Source organism: Lepisma saccharinum, unplaced genomic scaffold (genome assembly GCF_977018435.1).
Source record: "Lepisma saccharinum unplaced genomic scaffold, izLepSacc3.1 HAP1_SCAFFOLD_310, whole genome shotgun sequence".
Lineage (NCBI taxonomy): Eukaryota > Metazoa > Arthropoda > Insecta > Zygentoma > Lepismatidae > Lepisma > Lepisma saccharinum.
Genome location: NW_028143045.1, coordinates 26413 through 54342, shown reverse-complemented (window position 1 = coordinate 54342; position 27930 = coordinate 26413). Strand labels below are relative to the sequence as shown.

Sequence of the window (27930 nt, the reverse complement as noted above, 5' to 3'; positions counted from 1 at the left end):
ACTATATACTCAAATCATGTCAATCTCTTCACTACACGTCTCTAGGACGGCTGTTAAGGGATTTTTGGGACACCCTCTATATTAAAGCCCTTTTAGTTTAAAGCTTTGTTCAGTGAACAATGTATATAATTAGTGTTTTTTATATTCTTTCCCTTTTTTGTGTATATGCATCAAGTGTAAAATGATTTTAGTATATTATGTGTAAGTTAGACATGTGTGTGGGTGTGGGAATAAAAACTGCGGAACCTCCCGCAGACTTTGAGAACGGGAACTTACACTCACAAGTGAAATTCGGGAACATCCCGAGAGCTGCGCCACGCTCTCTTTTTGGGCGTTGGCAAATGGCAACAGTCGTCGTAAGCAAGTCTTCCTGTCAAGAACCGTAACACACGCACGAGGTTACAAGTGCGCTGTAGAGACACATTCGACAGCCGAATTCACAGTACTTCGTGTATATTGTTTGGTCCATCGTGTATTTGTATAGTAGTAATTAAATATATGTATATATCGTCTTTGTGCGTCTGTTTCTTAACCAGACACCGTGGAGAAACCGACGAATTTCGGATAATTCGGGCCGTCAGCCAGTTAGCCAATGTAGTGCTTTCTGGAAACTGACACTCATCTGCAGAGTTAGGATTTTTAGGGGAAAATTTCATTAGGAAAAAGGAAGAGAAAAGGTGCTAAAATAAGACCCAAAAAGGGGCAAGAAAGGTGCTGATTGGGGAAAAAAAGGTGCTGATAATTATACTACTTATTAAAATTTTCCTTCCTATTTTATTAGTCTAAGCTATTCACTCGAAGCTGCGTACACATCATACACATAGGTTGTGTTACAGTTATTCACCACAGTCGGGGAAAACACAAAGCTGTTGTACCTTACAACATTAAGCATTTCTAAATTTTTAAAAGTGAGTTTGTTTCCTTTCGGAGATAAAATATCTTTATATAAACTGAAGCTTCTCTCTACATCCACAGAAACAAGTGGGGCAAACTTAGTAGTCACTCGGAATGGCAACTCTGTGGAAGTGGCAAATTCCACAACGTCCGGATTCTTGTCAAGACTAGCCTCAAGTTTGTATCTGGCAAAACCATCTAACATCTCCCTCACAGTAGTAAAGATATCCCATTGTTTTTTTTATTTTCGACGCCTTGTTCTTCTAAGCTTTTGATGGCTGTCGACAGGTACTTGTAGGAATGTACACAAAATAGTTCTTTTTGCAAATCATATGTCTTGTCTGGGAGGAGAAGTTGCTGTGCCTTGGAAATTGCATCTGCGGTGGTTGAATCGAGGGAAAGCACAAACTGCTTAATTTTTTCAAAATTTTCACGCAGAAATGCAGCACACACAATCTATGATCCCCAGCGAGTAATGATGGGGAAATGTGGCAGGGGCAGGCAAGTAGTTTCTCTGTAGGCAAGAATGCGACTCAGGGCCTTAAGGAGTATTTTCTTCAGATCACATATGAACTCATTTACAATGTTGTATTCGTTCCTAATAGATTCAGAAACTGTGTGAAGGGCATGAGCCAAACAGGTTACGTGCTTTAACTTAGGGAACAACGGCTTCAATTGGTTAAATGCCAAAAGCATGTAGGGAGCCTGGTCAGTAACTACAAGAACAACTTTTTCGAACTGAATTCCACCGGGCCACAGTTTTTGACAGAAATCCATAAATGACTGCATCACTGTACTGGCATTGGTTTCCTGCAACTCATACATATTTAGTAACATGAGCTTAACTTCCTAACCTGTCAGAGGAAAAACCAAAATGTTCAAAACATATCGTTGCATTGAGTCTGTCGTCTCATCCAGAATGACACCTATATCGCAATCTGACACTTTCACCTTAATTTTACGAACAGTTTCTTCATACACAGGTTCAATATAGTCTTTCCTTAATGTACTCTCATCGGGCACTGACAACCGTGTGTACTTTTCAAGGAACCCTTTCAAGGCGGGATGGTTCATCTTGTTGAGTGGAAAGAAGCCTGTGTAAAAGATGCAACAAGTCAACATTAAATTCCTTTAAATTTTGGTTCTTGGAAGAACACTGCTCAAATGCATTGCGTAAGAGAGGCTGCCGAGATTTACTTCCTTACAGATTCTTGTTCTTTTGATGCTTAGAACTGGAAATATGTTGCTGGATGCGATCTCTCTGGTGTTTTTCATCTAATGTGATTCCCGTATCACAAACCGTGCATCGAATAACAGTTCCATCACTTTCTATGAAGTCGTGCTTAAATTCTTGAGCCAGACTGAGAAATCGGGATCTGGGCACTTTCAGCATAGTAAAGTACATGCACTAACATCATCTAACAGAGTGGAAAAGCAGGTAAGGAACTTACATCCACAAACAATATCTGTCCACTGCGCACACATGAAACGTGAAACCCACCACTTCAGAAATACATTGTTGCTTCACTGCTTCCAAGACCTAACTGCGTTTCCTTCTTCCTTCTATCTTAAAAAAAAATAACGGCGATCTGATACATATCAGTAGCGGTCTTTCCATTGCTGATTTCAAATAGGCAACAATCAAGCACAGTTTAAATACATTCAATTTCAGTGAACAATGTGAAAACATCTTAAAGAGAAAAATATCGTGAAAAAAGAAAAGAAAAATTCAATGATTTTCTGAGGAAATATATTTAACAACACCAGTAAAAGGACACAAAAAGGAGAGGAAAAGCGATTAAGAACACGAAAAAGGGGAAAAATAGATAAATGTCCCAGAAAAGCGAGGGAAGGGGAAAGGTTATCAAAAAGGGGGAAAAAGGTGCTGGCAAATTCGCTCCATTCTCACGTTGAGGCAACATTTCACACACGTCCTTCCAGAGAGGTCTCACTTTCAATACGAAAAAAAGGTGCGCACCTAAAAATCCTAACTCTGCTCATCAGCTTCAAAGAAGATACGTTCGACTTTGAACCAAATAAATTCTCACCTGTATGTACAGAGCCTCTTCTGTAGTATGGTGGCTAACGGTGTTACCTTGTAATGGGTTTCAGGTTCCAGATAAATACATATTGTGCAGTGGTTCAGATACCAAGTTAGCTGTGTAAGGGATGATCTTTTGAGAAGACATTGACGTGTTAAGCTCTCTTCCACTTAATGCAGGATCGCAACTTCAGACTGACAATGCCCTGGCTGGACCTAAGCCGGTATAATCGTCTCGAGAACTTTGTTTTCTCTGTCCTGTCCACGTGTACTTGTGATGGTCATTTCACCAGTTCCATCTGTCAATAAAGAGAAAAACGGGAGAACCGAAATTTAGCAGATCTGACGCCCTGGTTTATTTTAAATGCACCGGGACACTAAGCGCCTACCCCTGAATATATGCGTGTGAAGGTTGGGCATCTCCCCTTTCTTTCTTTCTTTCTAGTTCACCTAATCGCCATTAATCCTCATCGTCAGATCAGGGGCGATTCCTCCATGTAGGAAGTGAGGAACTTCCTACAGTTCACTTATACTTGCTTCCAGTTCTCTACTTTTTAGAAGTTTAATAATAATGCACATTGCAAAATTATGGGCTTAATGTACGTACAATTGACTAGGCTGACTACTGTCAAGAGTTGACTGCTGTCTCTAGTTCCAGCCGCAGCCCAAAGAAAGTGGACACACACGCTTTGCTGCCCGCCTGAGGAACCTCGCTGGTATCACTATAAACAGATGGGTGGGAAGTGGAAAAGAGGCAGGGGGAAGATTGCGTTTTTTTAAGCATCCAGCGAGGAAGCATCGAGGGTTTCCTCAATCAGTGATGCCAACCCCAGCAAATTGGTACTGAAACTAGCACAGTTTGATTTTTGTTGGCACCTAGCACCCTACTTTTGGCATAATGCTAAAATATAGCATAATCTGCAAACGTGAGTCTCTTGGAGAGGGAAATCTAATTTAATGGAATGTGTTTTCAGGAAATAAAAGTAAAATTAGGTCCAAATCTTATTTTTACTTCATCAACGGAATGTTTCAAATAAAAGGGAGTATATCTACACAGCCATAAGCTTTTCACAACTATGCCACGATACATCCTCTATCTTGCCAGATTTTGTTCGTGAGGAAATTTTATGGCAGGAAATCGATAGAAGGTTGAGGCAAACAGAGACTTTTCTAAAGTCCTTTCAAGTAGTATGCTGAACCCATTTCTTCTGTTGAGCCATCGTACACAATTTTTCAAACCTTCCTCGGTTTACCATAACTTCTTCATATTAACTTGCGCCTTATGCTTATTGTCATTGTCTTGTTGGAATTTGTAGATAGGCGGCATGTCCATATTTTGGGCACTCTCCTTTACATTGTTCTTTAATTCCAAATAGACATATGCATCCATGATACCATCAATAAACTGGATGGTACCAACACCTTTGGAAACCCTTATAAACTTTTCACTTGTCCTGACCAACAAAACGATTTAGAGCAAAAAACTGAACCTTAAAAGTTACTCCTTCGAACATTTCCCATGCTTTGAACGACTTCAACACAACATAGTATCCTACATAACAGTTGGGCTGAAAAGTTCGTAGGCTGACTCATAGATGGCGTTACTAGAATTAAATCCATGTGATTTTTACTTAGTACTAACCTTCAAAAGATACGTGTATAAATTTCACAGCTGCCGGATAATTAGTTCGTGAGATATAGCATTGTGAGTGAAGCAGCTTTTGTTATTGTGAAAAAATGGATAAAAAAGGAATTTCGTGTGTTAATAAAGCATTGCTTTTTGGCGAAAAAAATACTGTTGAAGCCAAGGCTTGGATTGATAAACATTATTCGGACTCAGCACCAGGAAAATCAACCGTTGAGAAGTAGTTTGCTAAATTTAAACGAGGCGAAATGAGCATCGAAGACGAAGCACGCAGTGGACGCCCCAAACAGGCTGTTACCGACGAAAACATCAAAAAAGTCCACAAAATAATTTTAAATGATCGTAAAGTGAAGTTGATCGAGATAGCTGAGACTTTAAAAATATCAAAGGAACGTGTTGGACATATTGTGCATGAATATTTGAACATGCGAAAGCTGTGTGCAAAATGGGTGCCGCGCGTGCTCACAATCGATCAAAAGCAACAACGTTTTGATGATTCGGAGCAATGTTTAGCGATATTCAACAGTAATAAAATTGCTTCCCCATCCACCATATTCTCCAGATCTGGCCCCCAGTGACTTTTTCCTGTTTGCAGACCTTAAAAGAATGCTCGCTGGAAAGAAATTTAGCACTGATGAAGAGGTAATCGCCGAAACTGAGGCCTATTTTGAGGCTAAAGAGAAATCGTACTATAAAAATGGCATCGAAAAATTGTATGACCGCTATAATCGTTGTATCGCCCTCGAAGGCAACTATATTGAATAATAAAATCGAATTTTGCCAAAAAAATATTTTTTACTATGTTAGCCTACGAACTTTTCAGCCCAACTGTTAGAGTAGTTCCGGGAAATCCCACCAGATGTTAATCGTTAATAGTCTTGAAAATCGTCTGCTGCTGACAGAACTTTGAAGCATCAAGAGTAGTGGTAGTATCGTCGCTCTAGCAAACAGCTAGCGATAATAAGCAACCGAATGCATACAAGCAAACTACTGCTCTGAAACTCGTAAAGTAATTTCTACATACTTCTCTTTTCTAGTTTGGATTTGTCCTCTCCAACTAGACGTCTTCCGTGGTCTAGCTGTGCATCTGCTTCAGTTCGTGTTTTTACATTTGTGAGTGTAAAAAATCCAAAAATCTCCCTGAAATTCGCAATGTGTTCAATGAACACAGTACATATTCCAACCTACAGATACATCCAGGATTTTTTTTCTTTTGAAAGGAGAAGGATTCAGCTGCTGCAGAAGTATTTTGAATGTCATTATGTTTAGGAAAATGGAGCGAAACAATTATATTGACCTATTTTTCTTCAAGAAAATTATGCCCCAAGAGGTCCTCACTTCGGTGCGCGTATGTTTCAGTCGTTTCACTCTTCACGGTTCCTACTTTTAAGTCGGATGGTGAGCACTGTCTTTTCTTTTAAAAAAATTAAAGAAGTAAAGTGTTAAGTTGATTACATCCTAGATGTGATGATTCGTACAGTAACCTTTCAGTTGTGACCTATTTCTGAAATTAACATTTACATTGCGTAAAAATGTACATTTCATTTTATGTCTCTTGATAATAACTTGCAGAATATTAATAAGAAATTACAATGTTAAATTTTTAATAAACAAATAACTAGCATGTACAATACAGTCTTTTATTACATCGAAATCTCTTGTAATATTTTAGAACGATGTTACATAAATATTTATAAACAAATAAATAAAATGTATAATAAATTACTATGTCAATTTGTCACAAACAACAATTGAAAATGGATGTAGATTTTATTCGTATTTGGCACAATTTATAAAACTAGAAGTCAAAGTTGCGTATATTTTCCTTATTTAGAAAAACAGGAATCTCATGAACCAGCATGGATTCAGAATCAAAAGATAGCGGCATATAACCAAAACATAATCATCTGATTGTCTCTTTCTGCTCTTACTAGTATCACAAGAACAGTCTAGCGTCTATTTCCTCCCTGATTTCTCTCATCTAGAACAAATGTTAGAACGAAGAAGTGAAGTCGTAAAGTTTATGTAATTAACATTTCGTTTATTTCATTAGTCATCAAGTACATTTGACTCGCATATTTCTACAGTTAGTTTAAACAAGTTTATCGTATGTACAATTATTGTACCCCCTTATATGAACAAAATCAAGACTAACATTCAGACTTTACTTTAGCTTGAGGACAGAAGACGAAGTTGCGTGTTTGCTAGCAACATAATTTATAATGAATAATGTGGAAAAATTCATCGAGTTGTGCACTTGGAAGTGACTTTTGTAATTAAACTTTCTCTATTCGTTATTTTCCAAACAACTCTCTTACGTATTATTGATGTCCGATGCAATGTTTGAAGCTATTTTTAACAGGTTGCCATTTCTCTTTCTGACCACTACAGCAATAAACAAAACACTAAATATGTAATGAACTTTGCCATTGTCTTCTCAGAAATTATTTAACTACATTCACGTATCATTTTCATTTTAAATACAATCTGTAAAAGTATGTCATTTTTATTGCAACAATTTATTATATTTTTCAAATCTTGGAACTTATTATTATAGAATAATATAACAGTGGAAGTTGTGCATGGTATAGTGTAATCCCAAGGTAACTTAATATAATTCTTAGAGGCTTTATTTGCTTCAGATCAGTACCAAAAATAGTCTAATCGAGAAAAATTAGTCAGAGAAAATAAGCAGGTATGGGTGAAAGAGATGTTTAGTAGATTCCAGAAGGATGTTCATATCATGCGGATAGCCTTTGCGAAGGTTAAATTAAAATGGACTTGAATCAAATTGTGCACGAATCTCTTGAACCTTCCCAGGCAACAAATGGCAAAGAGCTTCTCTTGGTCTTGGTGTATCCATCACGTTACTTTCAAAGAAGATTCGTAGACTTATCTTTGGAAGAAACCGAGTTAATCCAGCGAGCTTATAGGTTTCGAAAATAGAACACATCAAGTGAGCCAATGCGCAGAATATATTTATTAGCTACCCGTTTTTTTTTCCCCCAACGGGCCAGTGGAAGGTGCTGTGTAGACTGGGATGCATAAGTGTTACTACGCAAACTGTCCATCATCATGTTTATTTTATTTGTGTTAAGCAACGAGAGCTTCAAGAATTGGAAAAATGCAAAACACGCTGCTGACAACCTCTGCACCAGCACACACAAATATCCATTCCTTAAAACACAAAAGATACAAGAGAAGAATAAATGAAAATAGTCGTGGACAATTTGCCAATCGATACTTGTGTATCCTATTGCACTTTCCTGCCTCAAGTGTTTTTAACTTTCTACAAACATATATCATATCGCAAATATGGCAGTGATTTGAACAAGTACTGATCAAGATTAAATAACGACTTAAGAATCAGTTCCTCCGTCCTCTTGATTCTTGTGAATTGTTCGCGAGGCTTCGTAGTGCTTTGGAGAGAAGTAAATGTCTCTAGTGAGCATTGAGACGATTGATGGCACCTGCTTCTTCTCGTGCATTTCCTGCTTCTTCTTGTTGAAAGACTCGTAGTCCAGAGCCACCCTCCGGCAAACTCGGGTCATCAGTGTTAGTAGATCCAAAATGGTTCCTTGCTCAGCAAGCTCATGGCAGAGGCATTGAATGAACCACGTTCCTTCATCAGGATTTCTCCATGAGTAGAAGCCTGGAGAAAGAATGCCAAATGACTCAAAACGAAAGATTGATTGGTATAATTATTGAAATTATAATTTATTTGGGATAGATCGTAAAATTGTACAGACAAATAAGGAGTATCATTCTGGGTCTCTTAATATTGATTTGATTTGTGATTTTAAGTCCGCTTTATTCACAGAAAGGCTAATCGGAAATGGACCCACAGTTTAAAGTGGGATCCGAACCACCGGGTATCGAACCCGGGACCCCTTGATCACAGGGTGACGGGTCTCCTAATATTGTTGAAAATAGTTGTTGGGTAGTTGTATTAATATTAAAATTGTAATAGTAAATCCTACTATGTCTTTAATGGAGAATAAGCACGGAATGGAATTTTATTTAACGGCCCAGTCCGAGCCACATACAAGCGATAAGCTACACGCGCAGCTTGTCGTATCGCTTCGGTACGAAAGATTGCATTTATTTTTGAAGGTTCGTTTCCAAGTGTCGCTTGGATCTAAGAGCTCCATTAAATCCCTATAGTGGTCACACCCTCTTACCTTCCACGGTGCTGAAGGCTATGAGGAAATCGGCGTGGGACGGGATGGAGTAGGACTTCGGACCAGAATCTGCTTTCGTTTCTCCATAATCAGCTTCCAGAAGTGTTCCGGCATCCGTCTCCTTTCCACGGCAAGCCTGGTGAGAACAAGGAACATAAATTATGCTCGAGCCAGAGGAAAAATCTTATATGCGGATATTATCACACATCCTTATTATACTGTCCTCTTTCATGAACGTACCCTTCATACCAGTCCTGCCAACTGTTGTAGATATTCCCAACTAAAAGACTTACTTTATGATGTCATACAAAAAAATAACACATTCGTAAACACCTTACCTTTCCTTACACGGATCATTGTAATAACTTCCATAATATCGGCGTGACAACGGGTACTACTATAAAAGTAAGAATACAGAAAATATCAAATTGGAGCTATAAAACAATGATTTTGAATCATTTTGGTAGGAACATGTCACGTGCCCACATGGCGAGAATAGTTAGCGGATGTTTGATATAATGGCTGATAGACGGCAGCACGTGACGAATGTATTAGGAACGTTGATTAAAGAAACAATAAGTATGAGAATGAAATGAAAGTGCTTGCAAATACTTGAATGGATTATGTTTATCTTAATTTATGAACGGAGAATAATAATGAGATGGGATTAAGGCTAGAAAAACAAATGATCGCCATGTATAGCGTATACGATAATATGTAGAACTTAAAGAAGTCGAAAAGTAATTACGATTTTGGGTCTATCTCTATCGTTCGAGCAGAAATGAGATTTTTTGCAGGACTTTTTGGTTGTTTCCCCGGTGTGGCGCCAAGTCATAGTCAGCCGCCAAGCACTTCCGTGTAGGCGCATCTATTGCAGGCGCATCTATCAAGGTGAGCGCGGGACAGGCGGCGCCCTTTGATTACCCACATTTCCATTTAGCTAGTAGGTGGCGCAACAAGCTAGCTAGCGACCCTATGGAAGACATACAGATATTTTGGGTAGTAATACATGCAGTTATAAGGTTAAAATCCTATTAGAATTCATACATGCATATAAATGGTTGTAGTCCAAGAAGAATTCAAACATGCAGGTACTAGGTTGTAATCCAAGAAGAATTCATACATGCATATAAATGGTTGTAACCCAAGAAGAATTCATGTATACATATAAATGGTTGTAGTCCAAGATGAATTGTGTATGCAGATAAATGGTTGTATCCCAAGAATTCATGTATACATATAAATGGTTGTAGTCCAAGAAGAAGTGTGTATGCAGATAAATGGTTGTTACCCAAGAAGAATTAATGTATACATATAAATGGTTGTAGTCCAAGAAGAATTGTGTATTTAGATAAATGGTTGTAACCCAAGAAGAATCCATGTATGCTTATCCAAGAAGAATCCAACATGAATATGTAAGCAGAGATCTACAGACGAAGAAGAAGCAGATTCGTTTATAGAAGAAAAAGCAGCCGAGAATTTCATATTAGAAGAAGAAGCCTGTGGAATCTCATATTAGAAGAAGAAGCAAATTGGTCTATAGAAGAAGTATATGGAATCTCATATTAGAAGAAGATAATTGGTCCATAGAAGAAGAAGCCTGTGGAATCTCATATTAGAAGAAGAAGCAAATTAACATATAGAAGAAGAAGTCTATGGAATCTCATATTAAAAGATGATGATTGGTCCATAGAAGAAGAAGCCTGTGGAATCTCATATTAGAAGAAGAAGATAAGAAGTCCATAGAAGAAGAAGCCTGTGGAATCTCATATTAGAAGAAGAAGCCGAGAAGTCCATAGAAGCAGAAGCCTGTGGAATCTCATAGTAGAAGAAGATGATTGGTCCATAGAAGAAGAAGCCTGTGGAATTTCATATAAGAAGAAGAAGCAAATCAGTTTCGTCCCAGAGAAGGAAAAGCCTATGGAAATATAGATGTAGAGACATATATATAAAGAAGAAGCAAACATTTTTTATCTGAAATTGTATAAAGAAAACCAGTCAAGTATATGAAATGTATCGTGCTAATGTTTTCAGAATATATGTCGGTTTATGCCTTCTGTAGTGGGTTAAACGAGTTGTTTCCTTCAATTCCTTGTTATCAATCAGTTTTAGTTACCCTGAGTATCTCATGCTTTACCCTGTCCTAAGCTGGACTGGTGCTACCCTCTCCGGGACGTGGCAAACACTTGTATATATTTTTTTATTTTACGTCGCTTTTCTTCATTTTTTCCCTAATCGTGAATGATGATTAGGTGAAATTGATAAAGGCACACTCACAAACGACACCCATGCCAGGACTCGAACTCGTATATCAGAGAATCTTTAAATATTATGTGAAAAATTGATTTGTCAAACTAGATGACTTCATTTCTAAACTTAAATACAGGAAGCATACTAGTAGTTTAATAATAATAGGCAAATTATTGGATGGCCTCGAGCCCCACGGACCAGTTCGAATTAATGTCAGCTTTATCATAGTACAGTAAAACCTCGTTAATCTGGACACCGATAAGCCGGACTTCGCTTAATCCGGACAGGCAAAAGGAAAAAAAAAAGCAGAATGCAAGGTTTCAAATGTGGCTAGAAGTCAACAAGAGAACTTCCAAAAGAAAAGGCAGTCAACCACTGATGAAATTCTGTTTCCCGCAGACTTTGTACTGTACTGTATGCCTATGCCCTTTAAATACACCATAATAAACGTGTTTTGTTGCTATAAACGGAGTTTTAATGCACTCTTTCTACTGTTCTTTTAGGATATTTCAGTTAACCGGTACTTTCGTTAAACCGGTCAACTTATCCCCTCATTAGTCCGAATTAACGAGGTTTTACTGTACTTCTATTATGTCGAGATGGACCTGTCCGGCCCGCGTGGAAAGAGTGCGGTGGGTATAATGAATTATATCATAAAATAAATTCATTTGTCTTGCCTATCCTCGTTATTTCATAAATAACCTCAGCAAAACGTTATATTTAGTTTTAGTCTTTAGTGCTTAGCGTCTTGAGTGAATCAGCATTTCTTTTTGGAGGGGGAGGGATCGTACATGTGACATAAATATATTAAAATTTTACTCAAATAAAATGCTTTACTATGTGACTTATGCAGACATACTAAGAACATGATTGATTGATTTATAGATTTAAGTCATGCGTAATTTAATGTACAATAGAAAGACTTTTGTTTCAGTATAGTTTAAAAATTACTCCTTTTCCCCGTTTTTGCTTCTGTTGCCTGTATTTCGCGACTCGACATGAGATCGAGATATAGGCTAATCAATACTTTTATTTCGAGACTTAAGCAGAGCCACCTCGGGTTTAAGTCTCTTTGGCTGGGCAAGTGTTACTGTATGAGAGTTTCTTCATCAATTTCATCCAGTCATCATGCATCTTCATTGTCAGGATTGAGGTATAAATGGTGATCTGAGAAGGTACCCAAATGTCAACCTCACTTCCCGTAGTAAACTCCTGTAACTGTAGTTTTGCAGGCTATAGAGGCTCTGGCACCTGGACCCACAGCCAGTAAAATGATCTGTTGAGTTGTGTTGTCCTGTGTTCGTCCTTATTTGTGCTGAGTGTCCCTTTACAGTCTCAGCTTTTTAACTAGGGTCTGGAGATTTTATCTCCTGAGACAATGTAGCTTTAGTTGTTCGTAAGGAGTCCATATATCAGTATGAGTTTTAGAAATTGATTCAGAATTTTTTTAACATGTTTTATTTTTCTTATTAAGGTCCTGTGATCATTTTCATTTTAGTTAAGAGGCTTATGTATGTGGTAACGTGGCCTCAGTTTAAAAAGCAATCAATGTAGCGATTAGCCTCAAGAGATAGGAGAATCTAAAATCGAAAAATATCAAATACGGACTGGAATTCTGGATACCATCCCTAAACAGGAATAAACCTTAATATTTTATCGGCGACTTAGCGGTATACGTCACATCTAATTCTAATCCCACTCACCTGGATAAAGAAGATTTTCGGCTTCCCTGCCAGAGTCGGGCATTTGTCTGACGTGAAAGGCTTCCATATCGAGTAGACGGGGTACGCCATGTCTTTGGCATTCAAGGTGCCCTTGTCCCCGTGCGTGAGAACGACTACCACAAAGCAGTCGGCATCCGAGTGGTCCTCGTCTTTCGCTGGAACAAGACAAGAACCTTTACAATGGGGCTCTACATTTGAGAAGCTGCTAAAAGGTCTCTATACTTAAGGGTTTCCAAGGCGTGGATCCTCTTGAAATAGGATCATCACTTTGCCCATGAAAACTTTCATGGACTCTGTTTTTTTTCTATTTTGTAGCGTTTGTGTACCGAGAAACCAATGGCGCCGACTTCTTACGACTTTTGAAGGTTTGCAAATTGACATATTTTATATAATATGTGAATTGATTGTTTTTGTTTAAACAACAATATCTTCCTTAAATTGTTTTTGTAATGTCTTAGGTGTATGTATTTTCTTGCATTTAGTGCCACATTTGGCTCATCGTACCGATGAGGATGAGTAGTGATAACATGACATTAATGAAGGAACACAGAAAGATCACCTGACCGTGACTCGAATTTAAAGTTTTCCAAATAATCGTACTGAACACAATGATTGCTGATGATAACATTGTTAAGCCTTGTTTTCATGATAATAAAACATTAAAATGCTGGCCAACGCAGAATTTATTGTATAGAAAATATACACTAAAAACTTAACGTTTCCACCCTAACGTTTTTAGTGTATTTTTTATACAATAAGTTTTGCCTTGGTCAGCATCTTAATGTTTTAATGATTGCTGTTATCTGGCTTTATAGGGTATGAAACACACACACACACATAACACCCGGGGTAATTATCCAACTCGTCACGAGCCGTTTTTTTATAAGCTTCACTTCTTTCCTGTTTCGATCATGAAGAACCAACTACCCGATAGTTGCAAGCTCAGTCTGTCTACAATTTGTTATTGTACTTGCCTTGATTGGGTTAGTGTATTGTCTTGAGGTGTTATTTTAATTTTACTTTTGATTCTCATTTGCTTTCCTACGACAATATACAGTATAGTATATATAACAGGGTATCTACCAGTCAAGAATGTGAAGAAAGTCAAGAAAATGTCAAGAAATTATGCTTGTTGTCAAGAATTTTTGCTATTCTTTACAGTATCGTGAATTTACATTGTTATATACCTGTACCGGGATTTGATAAAATTAAATATTTGGAAATTTGAAATTCTATTGAGTTGTGGTTAAGATTTGTTCACTTCGTTTCTTAAGAATTACATTCTTGTATGCGTGAAGTTTTGTATAAATATTAAATAATGTGGCCATTCCCCATCCAGGATAAAGTCTGAGACATTAATTTTTACATGCATTAATAATAAAAGCAAGTCTAAATCTCTTCTTAAATTACAGCTTCAGTTTACATCTTAACCGGCATTGTGGTAGGTTTTTTTTATTGAATAAAAGTAGCTATATATTTTCTTAATTTTGCAACTATACTATATATATTAAATATATGCTAAAGAAAAGGAAAAAAGATCAAGAAAAAGTCATGAAAAAGTCAAGAATTTTGGATTTATTATTTTGGTAAACACCCTGTATAAGTGTGTGAAATATACTTGCCTTCTTCCAAAGTAAAATCCTGGGTAACGCAACTGCAAAATTATAACTTTCAAGATAAGCTTTTCTTCCTGTTTAAATTAATCGCGACGACGAGGATAGCTAAATGATGGTTAGATGATATTTATGAAAGGACACTCATAAAAGCCAGGCCTCGAACATAGAGCTTTCGGTGGCCAAAATCGTGAGCCGATCACTCAATGCTCTCCACCACCGAGAAGACATAACTACACAAGTTATAATAACAATATCGATAACACTAAGAATCTACTCTTAAAATTGACACTGAGCACTTACTAACCTTTTGCTAGAACTTCAATTATTGTCCCAAGGTCCGGATTGTCGTAGCAGGCAACTTCGAAACCTAGACGCTCGAGTTGAATTCTCATCCTGTCTCTGTCCACTCGACTCCCCTTTCGAGTCTCCAGGTTCAAATCCCCGTCGAATTCCTCTTGGTTGAAAATTATGGCTCGGCCTCTGCGGGGATGGCTCATGTTGTACACGTCAGAGTCCTTGGAGACTGAAATTTTGGCGGAAGATCTTCGCCGGGTCTTGGTGAAACTTGTAAGCAAAGTACAGAATGCAGTTATTCTATTAAGACCCTTGTATTGGTAAGGTACTTGGAAACATCATGGAACTTTCGTTTATCACAGGCAAAGGAGTGGCCAGATGAGAGAGAGGTGGAGGTCTAATAATATTCATATTATATTGTTATTTCAGCATTACCGTGCAAAGTTAATTGGGTATTACCCATTGTCTGGTGCTCTTAACTATGCATTCTAACACTACGTTTGGAGAGAAAAGGTGCTCTATCGAAACGTGGTGTTAGTACATACGTAGTTTATAATGAGGTAAAAGTCCTAGACAGTCGAATATATAGAATTAACTTTGCATGCTAATGTAAGACCATTGTCACTAACATCCAGAGAATTATTTCAGCACTCGCTGGCACCATTGCTATTATATTTATACATTAATAATTTTATGAGAGCGCTGAAATATTTTTTGTTCCTGAAATATACTACACAGTTGTGTGGCAACATGTAGGATGAACGAAGATTTCTTCTGTGGTAGCCTACATAGTAGTACCACAGATAAGGGTATATAAGCAGATCTGGAACGAAGGCAGGAAACCGGTGTACTGATCTCCTGCTGAGAATCCCCATTCGCAAGAAGTTTCGTAATAATCCGCTAAGAGGTGCTGAGAGGCATCACTCGCAATCTTGCTTCCACTTATTCTGACAAACAGAACAAGAGATGGCACTGCTAAATTTCAACAGTTGTCAAGCCTGACGTCACCGGAACGATTACCCTGAAGCGATGGATTCCGAGAAAACCTTCACCATGAAGCCTCAGTGCTTCGACATTGAAAACTGACCGCGAAGGCGTGACTTTTACTAGTGGTTAGGAAACAATAGAATGATGTACATCTATGTAAAGAATAGATTCTTATATACCCTTATCTGTGGTAGTACATATTCTGACTATGATGCTCTTTGTCTCGCACCAAATTTATGTTCTCGTTCATTCATTTTTCGAAGAAAGCGTGTCATTTTGCATCATGTTTACAGGCATAAGAACTGGCAACATAATAGATTAAGATAGCTACCGAAACAAATTACAATAGAGTTTTGCAACTTTGAAATTTCGAACACTGGCCTGAGAGATTGAAAAAGGGGATTAATTTATGCCGAATTGTCCGAAGTGTGAAAACTGTAAGGGAGGTAGTTAAAAGACGGAGGAAAAATAGGGAATTACCTGGCTGCCGAGCCTGGAGAACCAACAGGCGACTCGTAGGCATTAGGCTGAAATGGAGTTACGTCTACGGTGTCAGATTTCTTTCTTGGTAACCTCATCGGCTCTGAAACAAGCACGTCGTCTTCTTCGGACGATACAATGTCTTCGTGCCGCATGTCTGCCAAAGGGATCTTGAAGGTGGTTAGATGCAAAACTTCTTCACTCTGAGTGTCCACTAGATAAGGTTCGGGTGGTGGTTTGATGCAGCCAATGCTGTCTATGACATCGCAATGACTGTCGCCAGAATCATCCGAATGAACGTCCACTCTGCTCCTCTTATCTTCTTTCACACCTTTACGACTCCGTTCTCCTTCCTGAAAGAATGGCGTTGTTATAAGAAGTAGAAATTTCATTTAAGCTCTTAGAGCTATGCTATAGTGTCGCAGGCTGGGCAGGCATAAGTAGTGACGTGCATTAAAGTATAAGATGTTTTGGCTAAGATTAAAGAAAAGAAAACAAGAAAACATTGGATACATGAAATGATAGAAATAGGAGTACCATAAGGGCAAATTTTAGCAAAGTATATGGACGTGCTAAGGGGAGAGGGAGTCGAAGGGGGCGATCATCTACCAATAAAGACTCAATAACATGAGCAATTATGTATTGATAGGTGAGTGCGTCAGCCCTTAGGCTATTTACTCTTATGTGCAACGATATTTGTTAATACAACAAGCAAATTAGCCGTCGTGGTGTCCGTGTGCGATTAGTGGTCAAATTTCGATCTCGCCACCGAAGTTTTGGGGTTTGAGCTCCGGCTGGATACTGTTGTTCTCTGATTTTTTATTGATTGATTGGTTGTTTTAAGTCCACTTTATGCACAGTAAGGCTAATCGGGACTGGATCTACAGTTTAAAGTGGGATCCGAACCACTATGTGCCTCCACTGGGTATCGAACCCGGGACCCCTTCATTACAAGGCGACGACGCTACCACTGCGCCATCGGGGAGGCACTGTTGTTCTCTGTGAATGTCCCTTCATCCATTTTATCTAATCATCACATTCTCAAGCGACATAATATAACAAAAATACAAATACAACACAATGAACATAATCAACATACGTACTATGTCGTACGACAGTATGAATAGCTTTTTATGATTAATCTATACAGGCAATAGCAAGATTCTCATTATATATGTAATGTAACAACAGTCTTTCTATTGTTATTTTTTTTTACAGTAGCTACAAAATAATATTTATTTCCTTAACGGCGCAATATAATTATCAATTGCGTATTCTTAGTTTGTGACAGATTCATTACGAATTACTTTTGTTAAAACGAGAATGTCTGACCTTGGGTATACGCTGATGTATTATGTTAGTTTATCGCACTATACAATGTGCCATCATATCTTTAGAAAAATCTGGAAATTTTGACAACGGCTTTGTACCTTACGTAAATCCAGGAAATTATTGTTTTCAAGAACAATGATAGTTTTATGACAATGAATACTTATGAATCACTTGTAATGAAAACAATGATTTGGACTCAATAAATACATATCTTTTCTTTAATCTAATCATTGGCAATATAATTTTTTGAAAGGTCACAAAGAAATAGATTTTTCTTTCTTGAGTATGATTCTCTGTTATTTTTCTATTCAAAACAATAATTTTTGAAACAATTAAGGTGTATCCTATCTATGTGTATATTAAGCATACTACAACAGAAATTATATAGGTTAGTCAGTTTGGTAAAAAATACATTTGAAATCAAACACGGCCTTCAGGGTTTTGCACTCATGACCATTAAGTTGCTAATTCTTATTCGTTTTTTAGTTTGAGCTTTTAAGTCCACTTTATGCACAGACAGGCTAATCGGGACTGGACCTGCAGTTTAAAGTGGAGCCCGGTCCACTATCTGCCTCCACTCCGTATACAGGGTGATTGGTAATTCGACCTATTCCTGGAAAGGGGTAATACTAGAGCACATTTGCAATAAATTTGACCCTATGCACCGGGGTTCGGAAATCAATGGGTTTCGAGTTATTGCAGTTTGTAGATTTTCGTGAAATATTCCGACTTGCCACCAAAAAACTAATAATTATGAAAAAACTACTACACCCTGGACACTTAATCGACACGTTGCTAACAGCTGACGAATGAGTGACTACTGGGGAAAAAATTCATGCCCAAAATTCCCATACCCACAGACGTAGTGCACACGTCATGAAGAAATTTGGAAATTATCGTTTAAATCGAAGAGGATTACTCAAAAAATTGGTAACACACTTAGCGTAAAAATTACGGAAAAAACTTCCTCGTTTCATACAAATGTTGTCAATGGCACACGGGTTGGGGGAAAAAATCTGAATAAAAAGCGCAGAAGGCGCGTTGTAGACCTCTTTGTAAAGTGAAAAGAAGTTGTCGGTTGTGAGAAATAAAGGAACGAAAATGAGTGAAATAATAATGTTATTTACCATTCTCATGATTCCAGGTTGTCAGAATTAACTGTTACAAAAACTACAAATCCTGTTAAAATTGCCTCCCCCGGTTACGTATGCAAGCACGCAGCCTGTATATTTGTTTTTTGAGAAGAAGCGCAATGTTTGCTTGAATTCTACACTATTGGATTTGAGATTAGTGCTTAGTGTACTATGTTTATAATTTGATTCTTTGGCTCCACGTTATGCTATGGTATTCGTTCTCGACCTTTCTCTTTCTGCTTTTCGTGCTTGTTCGTCCATCCAAGGCAATTAGCCTTACCTACTCTGCTATTATCAGTGTTTGGAAGTAACTAGTTACAAGTAACTCAGTTACAAGTAACAGTTATTTTTTTGAGAAAATGTGACTGTAACTAGTTACTTTTAAAAGTGAGTAACTGTAACTGTAACTGAGTTACTTTTTTACGATAGATGTAACGTTTTAACAGTTACTTCTACTACAGTTACTCTTACATTTACTTTGCGACACTTAAATTGCTATGCAAGTGTCTTAATTATTGGCTATTTAGGACTCAAGGTGATCCGGAATTTAGTTTCTGCTGTGATATAAAGCCCATCCTTGGATACATTAATTCTTGCAAACAATAGATGAAGAGGAAAAGAGAAAGTTGTTGTACTAAATTTATCTCCTGGCGGTGGTCAGTCGGTAGGCTTCAGCCAGGTGCCAAGAATTTCAAGGTTTATCGTATGTTTCATCTTTCGTTTGGTAGACCTGAATTTCAAAGCGATATACACACCTCAGAAGAAAGATGGATATCCCAGAACTGGAAAGATAACCTTCTAGGAGGAGAATTCCTACCTATTGCTCACAGTTTGCAATTGTCAGCTGTGTGCTGTGAAGTGCGTCTGGTTTCTGTAGTTTGTCCCTCTGTGACCTTATAACCCCCCCTCCCCCTTCTGTAAGCAGCATCCGACAGTTTCTTTCTTTGCTCTAATATCGTATTAAGCACGTACTCGTACTGCAATATTTCAATGTTTTTACGAAAGAATTCAACGATACTGGTAGTATGAACGAAACTGAAGAAGACGAGAGCTAGCAAATGCGCATACGAATGGAAAACAATGTAATTGTTTCCACGTGATTTCATTTATCTCAGTTCCTGTTAAAAATGGAAGTAAAAATATTTCCGGTTAGAATTCACTTACTTACGATTATTCAGAATTTCTGGACATTTTGTAAAATGTAATATATTTGGTAAGTGCTATTCTTTTAAGATTTAAATGAGAACCCATTTTCTTGCAATAACAGATTCGACAGATTTCACCATTATTATTGATACAACAGTGAATTACAACACTCAAGTGGCAAACGAAAGAATCAGGAAGACCCTAGCCATCATTCTTGCTTGTTTATGTAATCCTCTCAGAGAGAACTGAAGGGATAGGTAAGTTTAAAATGCCATTTTCACGTTCATTGATAATGCACAATTATAGGCTACTACATTATAATTTTTATCATTTTCTGGTTCATAAACACTTGAAATTATACAACAAATTTATTTCTCTCCGACACGCCCTGTATGCGAAACAGACCTCCCTTCTTAGAATATATTCTACGTGAGTGATACCTCTCTCTCTCTCTCTCTCTCTTTCTATATAGTTTCTAGAATCCTCCCCCCCCCCTTTCCAATGAACAGTCCTTAAGAACAACAATGATAATAAATACAAATGTTTAAGTCGCAGTAGCTCAGGTCAACTTCCGTGGCGGAGTGGTTAGCACAACGCATTATATGTCAGGGGTCCCGGATTCTAGTTCGTTTCGGACATGGATGTTTGTGTTTGTTCCAATGAGAATACAGAAAATTGGCATACGTGAAAATTCAGAAAATGTGAATAACGGGGGATACTACCGCATAGGGGAATTCCTTGAAAAAAAATGTCGTTAGGGTGCCTGACTACCATGCCAGAGACCCCGGGTTCGATCCTCGGTGGGGGAGAACAGAGACTTTTTCCACCTGTTGAAGCGGCTCCAGCGCCCACCCAGCGTATAAAGTGGGTATCTGAAGGAAACTCTGGGGGTTAAAGGATGCCATGGACGTGGTGCTGATCACATCACCCCCACCTTCGACCATGATCAAGAAAGTGTGGAGCTCTAACTTCACACACCCCATACGCCTCCATGGCGTCGCGCAAAGCACAGTGGAGCACTTTGTTTTGTAATAAATATAAATATACGAAGACTTATATTATGTACCAGTAACATAAGTAAAAGATATGTTAGCCTTCACAAAATATGTTATTACAATTAATGATCGATTTGTGTAATTTGGTTGCAAGAAAATTTTCAACACAAAGTAACTGTAAAAGTAACTTACAGTTACTTTTGTAGTACAGGTAACTGTAACTGAGTTACTTTTTAAAATGAGTAACTGTAACTGTTACTTTTTTAGGCAAGTAACTGTATCTGTAACTAGTTACCTTTTTAAAAGAAACTTTCCAAACACTGGCTATTATTAACTATCAGTACATAGAAAAAATGAAAGCAATAGGTATTATTGGAGTGCTCTGCAAAATTCTATCTTGAAATCTAGAATGTCTAGGTTTATGCAAGCGAAATCCATGTGTGGAAGACTCATTATCCAGAGTCCTCTTGTAAACATGTTGTCTCTGTTATGCTGTAACACACACACTTACGGGAGTCAGGGGAGGACTGGAATTGCCAAAAGGCATCATCAATAAGGCGCTCCCTTGATCAATGCATGTAAAAAGATCCTTGATTGTAATGGAAAGTCATAGTGAAATAATTACGATTTTGTCTCGGTAAGTGATCTACTACAAAACTCTTTTGTGTCTTGAATTAAGATAAAACTATCCCGTGACCGAAGCTTTGAAATGTGAGTCGGCGACGCAAGATAAACTCTTTTGTTTTAAGTCTAAGTGTCCCGATCTCAGCAATTTTACTCGTAAATACCTTTCTAATTTTTAAAACTTTACACATAATTAATATGTACCCTTGAAATTAAATGTTAACAACTAAATTATGGCATAATAATGAAGAGTAATATGAAGTTAGGTAATATCTAAGTTTGTTGACAAATGTAAAATTAGATTTGAATAAGTTGGCAACCACAGGATCTAAAGCACATATTGGATCGGATTGCACCTTGAAGAACTGTATGTCTAATCCAGATGAGTCTACCAGTGCATGCGGAAAACAAACTTGAAACTTGTGGTTTCGCTATAACTGTTATATACTTCAGGTAATAGAGAAGTGTTGGAAAAGAATATGAGGAAGAAAAGAGTCTGTGCTGGAACTAAAGAAAGAGTTCCGTGCTAGTGACTATGGAAATAGGTTGCGCAAGTGAAACTCGGTATCAAATTAAGTAATTTGTGTTGTTAATGCATATGTGATTTTTTAGTAGAATACAGGATCTTCTCATAAGCAAGAATCTTTCGCCAACCTCCGTGGCGGAGTGGTTAGAACAGCGCCTAACGACGCCAGGGAATCGAATCGCCGCGTTCGAATCCCGGCTTGGGTATGGTTGTTATGTGTGTCCCTTGATCAGTTTCATCATATCCTCACTTACCCTCATCTTCGCGATTAGCCAAAAGTTACAGAAAAGCGAAGTAGATTGATTGATTGATTTGATGTTTTAAGTCCACTTTATGCACAGTAAGGCTAATCGGGACTGGACCTACAGTTTAAAGTGGGATCCGAACCACTTGTGCTTCCACCGGGTATCGAACCCGGGACCCCTTGATTACAAGGCGACAACGCTACCACTGCGCCATCGGGGAGGCCTAGAAAAGCGAAGTAAAATAAACCAAATGAACCGAAATCTTTGTTATTCACTGTACACAATAGGAAGTGAGAAAATTATCCCGATCCAATTTATAGCCTCCTATTTGCTAGATTACGAGGGTCACTATTTATATTTTGAGCCTTGGCAACACTGATTGAAGTTAGGCGCGATTTGACGTTTGCACGGAATCGTCTGGCATTATTGAACATAACGTACTTCAAATGTTTTGTCAATAGCTTCATTTGTGTTGTTTATGTTGCCTTGGAGATTGCGCGACAACAATAAAATGGAATTAACTCGTGAATATTTTCGTGCGATGATTTTTTACGATTTTCGACGTGGATTATCAAGACAAGAGTGCATCGATCAACTTACTTCCACATTTGGCGATGAAGCCCCATCCTTTGCCACTGTGAAACGCTGGTGTAACGAATTTAATCGTGGCCGCCATTCGCTCACCGACGAGATTCGCGAAGGTCGTCCAAAATCAGTTGTTGTTCAAGAAAACATTGATGCTGTGCAAAACCTAATACTGCAAGATCGTCATGTGACATACTGTGAGATTGAGGCAACCATAGGCATTAGTTCCACCAGCATATATAAAATATTACATGATCATTTAGCTGTGAGAAAGGTATGTTCTCGTTGGATCCCACACAATTTGACAAAAACTCAAAAAGACGCTCGCGTCAATTGGTGCAAACAAATGCTCAATAAATACAATCGTGGTGCTTCAAAAGACGTATATAAGATTGTAACAGGTGACGAATCATGGATATATGCATATGAGCCGGAACGTAAACAGCAGTCGACTGTATGGGTGTTTCAAGATGAACCCAATCCAACAAAAGTTGTTCGCGGTCGAAGCACATCGAAACAAATGGTCGCCTGTTTTTTCGGGAAAACTGGTCATGTTGCAACTGTGCCTTTAGAGGAACGTAGAACGGTCAACTCTGAATGGAACACAACAATTTGTTTGCCAGAGGTCTTCGGTCAAATACGGAAAACAAACAAACGCCGTCGGATCATTCTTCATCAAGACAATGCCAGCTGTTACACATCTCGTCTAACAACCGACTTTATGAACAGTCAAAAAATCGAATTGATGGGTCATCCGTCGTACAGTCCTGATTTGGCACCCAATGACTTCTTCTTGTTCCCGAATGCGTGGACAACGATTTTCGTCGGCGGAAGACGCCGTTGATGCGTTCAAAAACCATATTATGGAGGCGTCTCAAGAAGATTGGAAAAACTGCTTTGACAAATGGTTTGAACGAATGCAAATGTGTATTGACCATAAAGGGGAATACTTCGAAAAACAATAAAGCAGTTTTCAATGCCAAATTCCTGTTTTTTCATTGTTAGGCTCAAAATGTAAATAGTGACCCTCGTAGCAGAGATTATGTACAAGTTCACGGCGGCACCAACAATAACAAACATTTTAAACAAGTTTCGTAAATCAAATGAGTTATATAAAGTTTTCATAAAGTCTCAACTGCAAACTTATAAAGTGAAAAGAAACACACTTTTCGCATTTTCAAATGCCATAATTGCAAACACGCAAACACTATTTCACCTAGTATTATTTGAGGTTGCACTTACGAACTAAGGTATCCGACCGAACTGGACGTGCACTAAATCACAATTCACCAAAACAGTGCAAGATCAACTAGTAAAATGGAAATGAATTCCTGATGTAATTAAACTATCAGAAAACAAGATGTCTGACTCATAGGCTGTTGAGAACAGCATAATCAAGTAGGTGATTGACGTCATCCGAATATTTGTCCGTGGTGTCAGTAGCACCTTGAAGTAGCACTACCGTTTCAGGAAGAATTATTGAACCCATATCAACACACGTTAACCGGATTGGAATGCAACTGTTGGCTTTATCAGCCATTTCCAACCGTTTACCTAGATTTTATTTATAAATAATTTAGTTCAAGCTCAGAGTTGCTACTGTAAAGAAACGAATATTTGTTTTATCTGTTGCAATGAACGAAAATTGGGTCACAGGAGAAGTGCATCCGTAATGTACTTAGGACATTTCGATTTGTTCTGATAAAAAAATACAAGGTCTCTTTTTTATCTGTCTTACGTAGGAGGGCAGGGCTTAGGAAATTGAGTTTGGGACGGGACTTCGTGTAGCGCTAGGGTACTCTGTAGGTATTGATGTGTCGAAGTACTAGCGTTCACTTGCCAGCCATTTCCGAGAAAACGCACCTCAAATTTTAGAAGTTTTCCATGCGCGCCTCATTAGGCGAAAATACTGTCAGGCTGTAAAGGAGCCAGTGGCCGTATTCATATTACGTACAGTGGGATCCATGAATATTACCGTGCAAATTGTCTACGGTACCATGTTCGTGCACTTTATATGACCCAATAGCCTGTAGTATTATATGGGTGTGAAACTTAGTCCCTTACATTAAAAGAGGAACATAAATTAAGAGTATTTGAAAAAAAAATCCTTAGAAATATATTTTGACCTAAAAGGGATGAGGATACAGGTGAGTGGAGAAGGGTACATCATTTGTATTAATGTCCAGATATTATTAGGATAATTAAATGAAGAAGACTTAGGTGGGCAGGCCATGTGGCACGAATGGGAGAGGAAAGAAGAGTTTACAAGATTCTTGTTAGGCAACCTGATGGTAAGAGACGCTTGTCAGTTGTCGCTGTAATAAGAGACGATGGGGTCTTGTTTAGTCTTGTACACCCAACGGCAAAAGAAACAGTAGGCGAATTGCCCACCACCATTTTCATTCATTCAGTCTGTATTACACAATGTGATGACAATGAATTGAAATAATGACGTCAATAAGCAGAGGGCAATGCCTGCTGGAACCAACATAGTTTAATTCCTTAAAACAACACAGGATGCAAAGTAATCGAAATAGAGGTGGACAATTTGCCTACCATTATCTTTGTCGTTGACTGTACTACGGATCGTGTGTAGGTGTTTGGTGCTTGTGCGGTAGTTAGAAGACGTTAAAGTGAAGTGTGAGTATAATACTGCCCTGAACAATGGTCACGCGTGAAGAACAGCGAAAATTAATCAAATTTCTGGTTGCACGTGGAAGGAATGCACAGCAAATTCACAAGAGCTTAAGCGAGGCATGTGGGGACCACGCGTTACCGTATCGGTCTGCGTAATATATCGGCAAAATGGGTATCGCATTTCCTGACGGAAGTTGAGAATGGCACAGATGGGAATCTGCACGCATGCACCTTGCACGTTGGCGATTGGAAGGTAACGCATTCCTTGTTCGCATTATTACCAGTGACGAGACGTGGGACAGATCGTACGAGCCGGAATTGAAGTGTAAGGCCTTGTGAATTTGCCGTGCATTCCTTCCACGTGCAACCTAAAAATTGAATATTCGCTGTTCTTCACGCGTGAACATTGTTGAGGGCGGTATTGTACACACACTTCACTTTAACGTCTTCTAACTACCACACAACAGTAGTGTTCACTGTTCAGCACCAAACACCTACACACGATCCGCGTACAAGACTAAAAAAAAACCGATCGTCTATTGTCCTAGCGACAACTGACAAGCGTATACCAACAGTCTTGCAACTACAAGAAAAATGGCCCTCGTAAGAACCGTTTCATGAAAAGATATGAATATGCTAATTTCTGGTACGTACTTATATAATGTGCTAGGTATTAAAACGGATAAAAAAATCATATGAAAATAAAAATTTGCCACAAGATATATTACAGAGCGGAAGTGCTGGTGGAATAGCTTTGGTCAAGATATACAGTAGGGCCTCCCCGATGGCGCAGTGGTAGCGTCGTCGCCTTGTAATCAAGGGGTCCCGAGTTCGATACCCGGTAGCACGTAGTGGTTCGAATCCCACTTTAAACTGTATGTTCAATCCCGATTAGCCTTACTGTGCATAAAGTGGACTTAAAAGAAGAAATCAATCAATCAATCAAGATATACAGTAATTACCAGTCATCAAATTGAAACGTACAAAAAAATTGAGAAATTATTAATATCTAATTTTATTTTTGAAGTATTTGCGGCAAGGCAGTCCACGGATGGTACGAAATTTCTGGACACGGGAATTGAAGAAACAAATGGGCACACTATGCAACTAGCATTTCTAATTTAAAAATAAATCTTTGCCTTCCTATCTTGGTCGCTATTATGCTTAAAACCAAAGTAATAACTTACTCACCTCACTGCTGTCGCACATAGTGGATGTGATCAGAAATGACTACGCTGTACAGAAGCCGTCTTGAAATGTTGTATTTAACAACCTTCCACCTCTAATGAACTGTTATCTCAATTTAATCTCATCAGATTTCTCATTACAATTGAAATAGAAAAGATCGTGGAAGGGAGGGAGGTTATCTGATCTGTTATCTGTGATTTTTGTTCGTCGGTGAATACAACTTCTTGTCGTTGATTCTGCAGGTCAAAGCCAGTACTTCGTAGAAAGACAGCTGCCCCGAATTCGTGTAAGGTGCAAGGAACCCAATAAATGGCTTGTTTTCAAAGGTTCTGGGTTCGAATACTGGCATGGGCATGGATGTTTCTTTGTCGCTTGATCAATTTCATTTCATCCATCATCCTTTCATCATTGTGACTACGACTAGGAAAGAAATACAAAGAAAGAGATCAGCAAAAAAATAAGAATATACAAACTCTTACAATTCAGCATTATGCAAATGCAAATACCCAGGCTGTTCGGGAAGAAGCACTTCTTCTTCTTCTTCTTCCTCTTTCCCCTTTTGCCTCATAGCGTCGGGGTTGCCTCTATCCACTCCTACCATCTCTCCCGTTCCTTTGCCATCCTCTTCAATTCTCTTATTCCTTCTCCTTTCTTTTGTCCTATTTCTTCTCTTATTCATTTTCCTTTCTTTTGTCCTATTTCTTCTCTATTCCTTTTTCGAATGTCTTCCGGGGTCTACCTCTTGTTCTCCTTCCCTCTGTTCTAGCTTCCATAAATTGATTTTTGCTTTTCTATCTTCGTCCATTCTTACCACATGTCCGAACCATTTTAATTGTCTTTGTGTCAGTTTTTCTTCTATTGGCATCTGATTTAATTCTTCTCTGATTACGTACTCTGGAAAAAGCACGTAAGTCAAAAAATTCGATTTTACAGCAGATAGATATTTATGTTTATTCCTATAATAGAAAACATTACAGATATGATATACATGTTGGATCATAACTGTTTATCATCTTTACACATGTCCAATATAACATTTTACTTAAAATATTTTCTTTAATTGATTCAGTATGACTTAAATCAGTGGTTCTCAAACGTTTTTCTCATTGTACCCTTTAGTCGTAAGCAAACGTCTAGTGTAGCCCCACCATAAGTTTTCTCCGAATAGTGAGTTTTGGGGATTTTTTTTGGGCGCTTGATAGGTCGGGCATTTTTCATATGTTGGAAGCATGTATTACTGTCACGCACAATTTTTAAGTTTTTATTGTAAATTCTCAGAGTTTCTAGTGAGAAGGTTTGAGTTGGTGTTTTAAGTCCACTTTATGCACAGTAAGGCTAATCGGACTGGATCTACGGTTTAAAGTGGGATCCGAACCACTGTGTCATGTGCTCCCATCGGGTATCGAA

At 38.2% G+C, this 27930-nt stretch overlaps 1 protein-coding gene across 1 annotated transcript; it reads right to left on the bottom strand.

Moving 5' to 3' along the window:
* Nucleotides 1-7939: 7939 nt before the first annotated feature.
* Nucleotides 7940-26626, bottom strand: LOC145982675 (caspase-1-like). Its single transcript, XM_083116045.1, has 6 exons — nucleotides 26527-26626; nucleotides 16113-16465; nucleotides 14656-14915; nucleotides 12715-12890; nucleotides 8762-8897; nucleotides 7940-8232 (listed from the first exon to the last, which is right to left on the bottom strand). Exons 1-6 carry the CDS (start codon nucleotides 26542-26544, stop codon nucleotides 7940-7942), a joined length of 1236 nt encoding a protein of 411 aa, XP_082972171.1. The 5' UTR covers nucleotides 26545-26626.
* Nucleotides 26627-27930: the final 1304 nt, after the last annotated feature.